The sequence below is a fragment of the Dipodomys ordii genome, unplaced genomic scaffold (assembly GCF_000151885.1).
Source record: "Dipodomys ordii isolate 6190 unplaced genomic scaffold, Dord_2.0 Scaffold50, whole genome shotgun sequence".
NCBI lineage: Eukaryota > Metazoa > Chordata > Mammalia > Rodentia > Heteromyidae > Dipodomys > Dipodomys ordii.
This window is the reverse complement of record NW_012267266.1, coordinates 2,857,989-2,866,895: the sequence shown is the minus strand read 5'-3', so window position 1 is coordinate 2,866,895 and position 8,907 is coordinate 2,857,989. Positions and strand designations below refer to the sequence as shown.

The following is an 8,907-nucleotide window of genomic DNA, read 5'->3' as shown; positions in this document are numbered from 1 at the left end:
GTGGGGCCTGAACTCTGGGCCTGGGCGCTGTCCCTCAGCTCTTCAGCTCAAGGCTAGCGCTCTACCACTTGAGCCACAGCGCCACTTCTGGCTTTTTTTTCTTTTTGCTTATGTGGTGCTGAGGAATCGAACACAGGGCCTCATGCATGCAAGGCAAGCACTCTACCACTGAGCCACCTTCCCAGCCCCTCAAGCTAAAATTTTCTTGAGCAGGCATTTGGTTGGTGCTATAATCCTTTAACTATTTTCTAGATCCTCTATAAAGTTGCATCGAGACTGTTTTTGGGTGTACTTAAAAAATCTATTTCTAGCCAGGCACCGGTGGCTCATGTCTATAATCTTAGCTACTCAGGAGGCTGAGATCTGTGGATCATGATTCAAAGCCAGCCTGGGCAGGAGAGTGCGTGAGACTCATCTCCAATTAATCACTCAAAAACTGGAAGTGCTTTGTGGCCAAGTGGAAGAGCAATAACCTTGAGCTGAAGCGCTCAGGGACAGCACCCAGGCCCAGAGTTCAAGCCCCATGAATGACAAAAAAATTAAAAAGGAAAAAATCTATTTCTGTTGGAGAGCAGTGGTTTAGGGCTTTTAAGTATTATAAGTAAGTTTTTTTTTTCTGAGAAAGTACAGGTTCATATGTAATTATATGAAACAATAACCCTTTCTATTATTCACTCAATTTCTCTCAATGGTAATATCTTGTTAAACTACAATACAGTATCATACTCAGTATCACTGACATTGGCACAGTCAAGATACAGAACATTTCCATCATCTAAAGGATGCACTTCACATTGCCCCTTTATTTCCCTTCCTAGATAGTCTCTTTCTTAATTCCTTCAACTACTAACCTGTTATCTATTTCTAAAATTTTGGCATTTCACAAATGATATATAAATGGAATCATACAGCATCTGACCTTTTGGGATTGCTTTAAAAAACCCTCAGTATAATCCTTTAAATTCATCTAGATTGTTGGATGTATCAATAGTTCATTCTTATCTACTACTGAGTTTGCATATATTTCTTGCTTCTGAAAATTTTAGGATTTTATGTGCTTTTAAGTTTGGGATTTATTTTGAATTAATTTTAGTATGATCTGAGGCTTAAGGTGGAGTTTATTTTATTTTTGGTCTATGGATGTCTGATTTCTCTAATACTTTATTTTAAGCTTATCTCTTCTGCAGTTAGTTGGTTTTGCACATTGTTGAAAATTTCAGGTGGGCACATTTCCATGGATTCATTTTTAGATTATTCCATTGATCTGCATGTCTACATATCTGTTTATCCTACAGTAGCATCCACTAATTCCTCCAGATTTTTGTTTTTCAAAAATAGTTTATTTTAGTCTTTTTTCTATTCTGTATAAATTTTAGAATATTTTCACATCAAGTTATATAATATCTTATTGGCTTTTTTTTTTTTTTTGGGTCCGGTTGTGGGGCCTGAACTCTGGGCCTGGGCGCTGTCCCTCAGCTCTTCAGCTCAAGGCTCACACTCTACCACTTGAGCCACAGCGCCACTTCTGGCTTTTTTTTCTTTTTGCTTATGTGGTGCTGAGGAATCGAACCCAGGGCCTCAGGCATGCAAGGCAAGCGCTCTACCACTGAGCCACCTTCCCAGCCCCCTTATTGGCATTTTGTAATTGTTTTACATCTACCTATCAATTTAGGGAAAACTGACATCTAGCCATGAAATATTGAGTCTTCCAATTCGTAAACAGCGTATTCTTGTTTGGATTTGTTTTGTTCTTTTATTTCTAGGCTCTTGAGTTGCAGGTGGGCTTAGGGCTTAGATAATCGATTTACACTTCCTCTTTTTCCTAAGTATGTCATTAGCACTTGTTATGATGTTAATAACCCCAAAAACTAATGTCTTAGTATAACTACCATTGTGATAGTATAAAGAGGTTCAACTTTTAAAAGGTGGTTAGGTCATGAGAGTTCCAATCTACACGAATGGATTAATGTTATCTTGGAAGTACCTTAATTATCTTTGAAGCAGGTCCCATTATCTCTCTGACTTATATGCTTATTTTCCTTTTCAACTTCTGCCACAACAAAGTGAAGCACCAGTTGGTGGCAGGACGTGTATAGCCTTGAACCAAAAATATTTTATTGTGTATCTATTCCACCGGTTATGATGTTATGTTATAGTAGTGGAAAATTGATTAAGGCAGTGTTATACAATTACCTCTCTGCCCTTCTTTTTACTTTGTCACATTTTTTTCTTTTCACGTATGTTCAAGGAATGAACCAGGTGTAGGCAAAGATCAAAAGCCATGCTGGAATAAACATGGGATTGTTTTGTCCCTGGATGATATAAGATGAGCACCATGAAGTTGATGTCACTTTGCTCAGAAAAGGAATATCACATAATTTTTAAAGTTTTTAATGTTATTATAAAGGTGGTGTACAGAAAGGTCACAGCTACATAAGTAAGGTAATGAGTACATTTCTTTTTTTAATTTAATTTTATTGTCAAGGTGATGTACAGAGAGATTACAGTTGCATATGTATGGTAATGAGTATATTTCTTGTTGAACAGTGTTATCTCCTCCCTTGTTTTTTCCCACTTTCCATCCCCCCAACTTCACCCCCTCCATGCTACATTTCTTTTTGGACATTTCACCCTTTCTCTCACTTTCTCCTATTTTTTTTCCTTTTGTTCTTACCCAACTTTGTCACATGATTTTTTTTTTCGGTCGTGGGGCTTGAACTCTGGGCTTGGGTTCTGTCCCTACCTCTTCAGCTCAAGGCGAGCACTCTACCCCTTCAGCCACAGTGCCACTTCTGGTTTTCTAGTGGTTTATTGGAGATAAGAGTCTCATGGGGGCTGGGAAGGTGGCTCAGTGGTAGAGCGCTTGCCTTGCATGCATGAGGCCCTGGGTTCAATTCCTCAGCACTACATAAGCAAAAAAAAAATGAGTCTCATGGATTTTCCTGCCTGGGCTGGCTTTGAACCGCGATCCTCAGATCTCAGCCTCTTGAGTAGCTAGTATTACAGGCATGAGCCACAAGCACCTGGCACATGATTTTTTTTTTTTATATTCAGCTTTAATCCTTTTCCAGTTCCCCATAGGTTATTTAGAGGTGTGTTTTAGCTTTCAAGAAATTTCCAGATTTTTCTTTGTTGATTTAAATTTGACTCCATTTGTAGACAAAACTCATTCTATACTGTTTCATGTCTTTTGGGTTTATTGAGATTTGCTTATATCTTAGAATCCTAGAGTATGATATACTTTGAAATATGTTCTATGGACACTTGAAAGAATGTGTATTCTGCTTTTTTTGACTGGTCTGTTCCATAAATGGCAACTGGTTAATAAGTGCTTCTGAGTTCCCTCTCCTGCTGATTTTCTCTGCAGTTGTTCAATCAATTTCTGAGGAAGGAATGTTGAGCTCTCCAATTGTAATTGTGGATTTGTCTATATCTCCATTTGTTTTATTGTATTAATTTTTATCAAATTATACTTGACATTTACATCTGTCTTGTTGGGTATTTACACTTTTTGAAATAATTATGTCTTGTTGGATTGTCCTCTTATCTATATTTCCTTACTCTAAGCCCTCTCTATAGTCTAGCTTTTCTCCAATCAATGGTTGCTTTATGTATCCTTTTTTCTTTTCAGACAGTCTTTCTATATAGAAAACTCAAAAGAAGAAAATTCAAATTTATTTATCCATATTTATTTCTCTTCCTCCTTCTCTTCTTCCTTTTTTTTTTTCTGAGCTGGTACCAGAGCTTGAACTCAGGGCTTTGCTTCCACTCATGACTAATGTTCTACCAATTGAGCCAAACTTTCAGCTTTTTTGGTTACTTATAGGTTAAGTCTCTGCCTGGACTGGCAGATACACAGATCTTAGACTTCTGAGTAGCTAGAATTACAGTCATGAACCACCAGGAGCCTGGCTGCTGCTGCTGCTGATACTGTTCTTTCTTGTCCTCCTGCTCCTCTTTTTCTCCACCACTTCCTCCTTCTTTAAATTTATAGCACAATTTATTTTTAAATAAGTTTTTTATTGTGAAAATACTGTACAGAGGGGTTGCAATCACATGAGCAAGGTAATGAGTACATTTCTTATCAACCATTGTTGCTTCCTCCTTTGTTTTTTGTTTTCCCCCTCCCATTCCTTCCCTCCTATCTCCACAACTACATTCCATTCCCCTCCCCCACCTAAATTGTAAAGTTTGTTTTTCAGCACAGTGTCTTGTACATCTCATTATTGCAATGGGTCAGTCTGTATCCCTATTTAAACAATTTGTTTTTTCCCTTCCGCTCCCCAAATTATACCAACATCAAATACAGTGAAAGCAGTGGTTATACCATGGGGGAGGGACATACAAAACAACAAAAAATCACGTGGTACCTTATAAATACGTTAGAAACTATAGCAAGCAAGAAAAAAAATCACTTTTGTCCTTATCTTGGGGTTCATTTAGCTTAACATCATCTTATCTGACCTTTTCTGCTTGTCTCAGACATATACTAGTTATTGCAAATAAGGGAAACCATGGGACCTATGTTTCTTTGCGCCTGACTTACTTCACTTAATATAATTTTTTCCAAGTCTTTCCATTTCCTAACAAATGGGGCAATGTCATTCTTTCTGATGGAGGCATAGAATTCCATTCTGTATATGTACCACATTTTCTTTTCTTTTCTTTTCTTTTATTCAGGTAAGGGGTAGGTTTATTCAGTAGACCTGCTGGGACCAGGCCAGGTTGGCCTTCCATGAGGCTGGGAAAGGCCTGGGAAAGAGATGAGAAGGAAAAAGCTGAGAAAGAGCTGGGAAAAGAAAGAGCTGGGAAAGGAAGATGGGAAAGAGAGAGAGCTGGAAAAGTACCACATTTTCTTGATCCATTCATCTACTGAGGGGCATCTGGGTTGGTTCAATATTTTAGCTTTGGTAACTAATGCTGCAATAAATATAGTTGTGCTGGTAGCTTTAGTATGGTGTTGTTTGTGATTATTAGGGTAAAATGCCCAAAAGTGGGATTGCTGGGTCATAGGGGAGCTCTATGTGGAGTCTTTTGAGGAACTTCATACTACTTTCCAAAGTGGTTGAACAAGTTTACACTCCCACCAACAATGCAGTAGGGTTCCCTCCAGCATCTGTTGTTATTAGAGTTCTTGATTCTAACTGGGGTGAGGTGGTATCTCAATGTTGTTTTGATTTGCATTTCTTTTATGGCTAGAAAAGTTGAGCATTTATTTCTTCATGTGTCTATTGGCCATTCTTATTTCCTCTTCAGAGAAGTTTCTCTGTAAGTCTTTAGCCCACTTATTTATTGGGCAGTTGTTTCTTTGAGGATTTGTTGTTGGGGGATTTAATTTTTTGACTTCCAGGTATATTTGAGATATGAGACCCTTGTCTGTTGTATGGCTAGTGAAGATCTTCTCCCAATCTGTGGGCTTTCTATTGATCTTGCTAGCTTTGTCCTTGGCCGTGCAGAAGCTCTGCAACTTCATGCAATCCCATTTGTCCAACCTTTCTTTGATATGTTGTTACAGCACAATTACTTTCTTTTTTTTTGGGTGGGGGGATCTTGTCGTGGGGCCTGAACTCTGGGCCGGGATGCTGGCCCTCAGCTCTTCAGCTCAAGGCTAGCACTCTACCACTTGAGCCACAGCACCACTTCTGGCTTTTTTCTTTTTGCTTATGTGGTGCTGAGGAATCAAACCCAGAGCTTCATGCATGCAAGGCAAGCGCTTTACCACTGAGCCACCTTCCCAGCCCCTACAATTTTTTTTTCTATTTCTAAAATCCATTGATATTCTGAATAAAAGTCTATAAAATTTAACTGACATGTCAGTTTATTAAAGTAGTTGACTTAGGCATCTGCAATGGTGACTTGAACACCCATTCCTGCTCAATACTGTGAAAGTAATCTCCTTAACAATCTCAGAAGGACTGTGTAAACCAATGAGCTGCTTGTGGTGTCTCATCTGGACATTTCTTATATCTTAGGAACTTTCTCACAGTATTCAAACTGTGATCCTGATCTCAGCTTCTTGAGTGGCTAGGATTACAGGAATGAGGCACCAATGCCCAATTGTTTCTTTTCTTTACTTTTTTTATTTTCTTTTTTCTTTTGCTGGTCCTAGGGCCTGAACTCTTGGCCTGGGTACTGTCCCTCAGTTCTTCAGCTCAAGGCTAGCACTCCACCACTTGAACCACAGTGCCACTTCCAGCTTTTTCTGCTTATGTGGTGCTGAGGAATCAAACCCAGGGCCCCATGCATGCAAGGCAAGCACTCTATCACTGAGCTACCTTCCCAGCCTGTTTCTTTTCTTTTAAGAGAATCTTTAGTAATTTTTTTAGTGTAGATATGCTTGAAAATTTCTTGATTTTCCTTTCATTTGAAAAGAATAGTTTTTGTTGGATTTAGGCTTCTGGTTGGTAGTTTTAATTCAGAATTTAAAAAATATTATGATACTTCCTCTGTAAATTCATATTTACTCATGGGAAATTACTGTAATTAGAATAGTTTTCCCCATGTAGAGTAGGTAATGTGTCTTCTATTGTTCTCAAGATATTTTTTGTCTTTTATTTTCTGAAGCTTAACTATCTCGTCTTAAGGTTTACTTACCTCCTTGTTTTACTATATTTGTGGTGTTTTCATTCTTTTTTTTGGGGGGGGGGTCCGGTCGTGGGCCTGAACTCTGGGCCTGGGCACTGTACCTCAGCTCTTCAGCTCAAGGCTAGTGCTCTACCACTAGAGCCACAGCGCCACTTCTGGCTTTTTTTCTTTTTGCTTATGTGGTGCTGAGGAATTGAACCCAGGGCCTCATTCATGCAAGGCAAGTGCTCTACCACTGAGCCACCTTCCCAGCCTCTGTTTTCATTATTTCTTTGAGTACTTTATCAATCTCCTTTTTCTTCTTTACCTTCAGGACTACAATGATATGAATTATATCGGCTCATATATCTATGCATTAAAAAAGTTTTCAGTCTATTTTCTTTTTACTGCCCATTAGGTATTTTCTGGTTTTCTATCTTTTTTCCTTTTTTGGTTGGTTGTGGAGCTTGAATTCAGGGTCTGAATGCTGTCCCTGCGCTTTTCTGCTCAAGGCTAGTGTGCTACCACTTTGAGCCAACTGTCCCTTTCCGGTTTTCTGGTGGTTACTTGGAGATAAGAGTCTCAGAGGAAAAAAAAAGAGTCTCAGAGGTTGAATTTCTTGCCTGGGATGGCTTTGACCCTTGTTCCTCAGAAGTCAGCTTTGTGTATAGCTAGGATTACAGGCATGAGCCACCAGTACCTGCCTTGCTTTTCTTTTAGCTTATTTACTCTTATTTGGCCAGTTTATTTTAGTGGGGTTTTATTTTAGTTAATATAGTTTTCCATTCTTTTTTTTTTTTTGGTCAGTACTGGGGCTTGAACTATGGGCCTGGGCACTGTCCCTCAGCTCTTCATCTCAAGGCTAGCACTCTACCACTTGAGCCACAATGCCACTTCCGCTTTTCTGGTGGTTTATTGGAGATAAGAGTTGCACACTTTCCTGCCCAGGCTGGCTTTGAACTGTGATCCTCAGATCTCAGCTTCCAGAGTAGCTGGGATTACAGGCGTGAACCACCAGCGCTCACCTGGGAATATATTTTTCTTATTGTTTTTAGTCAGTTTGATGTCACTATGGAGTTTTGATCATGAATTGAATTGAAGTTTATTGATAGGTCATTCTCAAATAATTTCTTCTAAGACAGGCAATCTTCATACTGTAATTTTGTTTTTCATCTTGTTGATGGGCTTCTAAGGTTTTTGTGTTTTGTTCTGGATAGTGATACATCATTTGTTAAACTATAACAATGTTTGGCCTTAATAAGGACAAAGGTATAGTTGATAATTTTATGTAGCAAAAAAGATTCAGCCAACAATAATTTAATAATATGACTTTTGAAAAATAAAGTTATGAGTTCAAAACTTAGGTCATTATGTTACATAGCAAGCAAGAAATATCTTTATCTGAACACTTGAAGTCAGAGAATGAAGTTGTTTATACAATGAAGACATTAAAAATGTATACCAGACAAAATCCTTAAAATGCCATATACTTAGTACTTAATTTAACTGTCAATATCATATAAAATAGTCACACTGTCTTACATAGGTGAAATTTAGTGGCTTGAGTGGATTATATTAAAACTTCAGCATACTGTTAAAAGTATTTAATAGTAAATATATGAGTCACTAAATCATTTTAAATATGATACAAATATATCTTAAATTTTATTAAATCCAACTGTAATGTTTGTGTTAATAGCTAAAGAACGGTATAGAGTCACACAAGAGTTGAAATGTCCTTTTTTTTTTGAGGACATAAACTGAAAATGATTGCGTTGAATGGTCTGAAAATGAATATAGACTATTTTCAAAGACCAATGAATGGCGCTAAAATTCACCTTAACCACATGATGTCGCTGTATACCACAAAGTCCTTTCAATGGGAATGAGGTATCAGACACTATAAATTAAAACAGGAAGCTCCATTTCGTCGCAAGCTGAGAGAAGACAGAAATGGCAAGGAGAAAATGATTGAAAAGACGGCATTGAAAGTATGATTTTGGAGTAAAGCAAGAGAGGTACGAAAGGTACTGTTTTGCGATGGTGTTTACCGGGAGTGGAGGCCTGAGAGCCCCGCCCCTGCTGCTCTCGTTTCTGCTCCCCGCAATCTGGGAGGCAGGGAGCGGCCAGCTCCACTACTCGGTCCCAGAGGAGGCCAAACACGGCACCTTCGTGGGCCGCATCGCGCAGGACCTGGGGCTGGAGCTGACGGAGCTGGTGCCGCGCCTGTTCCGGGTGGCGTCCAAGGGCCGCGGGGACCTTCTGGAGGTAAATCTGCAGAATGGCATTTTGTTTGTGAATGGTCGGATCGACCGGGAGGAGCTGTGCGGGCGCAGCGCGGAG

The 8,907-nt window shown here is 39.0% G+C and overlaps 1 protein-coding gene across 1 annotated transcript in view; it reads left to right on the top strand.

The window, feature by feature from the left end:
* Window positions 1-8,604: 8,604 nt before the first annotated feature.
* The window catches only part of LOC105988631 (protocadherin alpha-3-like), a gene marked incomplete at its 3' end in the record, with an annotated part of 19,463 nt that continues 19,160 nt past the window's right edge, over window positions 8,605-8,907 (top strand). Inside the window, exon 1 of the mRNA XM_013020302.1 lies at window positions 8,605-8,832. Coding sequence (XP_012875756.1) covers window positions 8,605-8,832 — 228 coding nt within the window. The remainder of the gene's footprint in view (window positions 8,833-8,907) is intronic.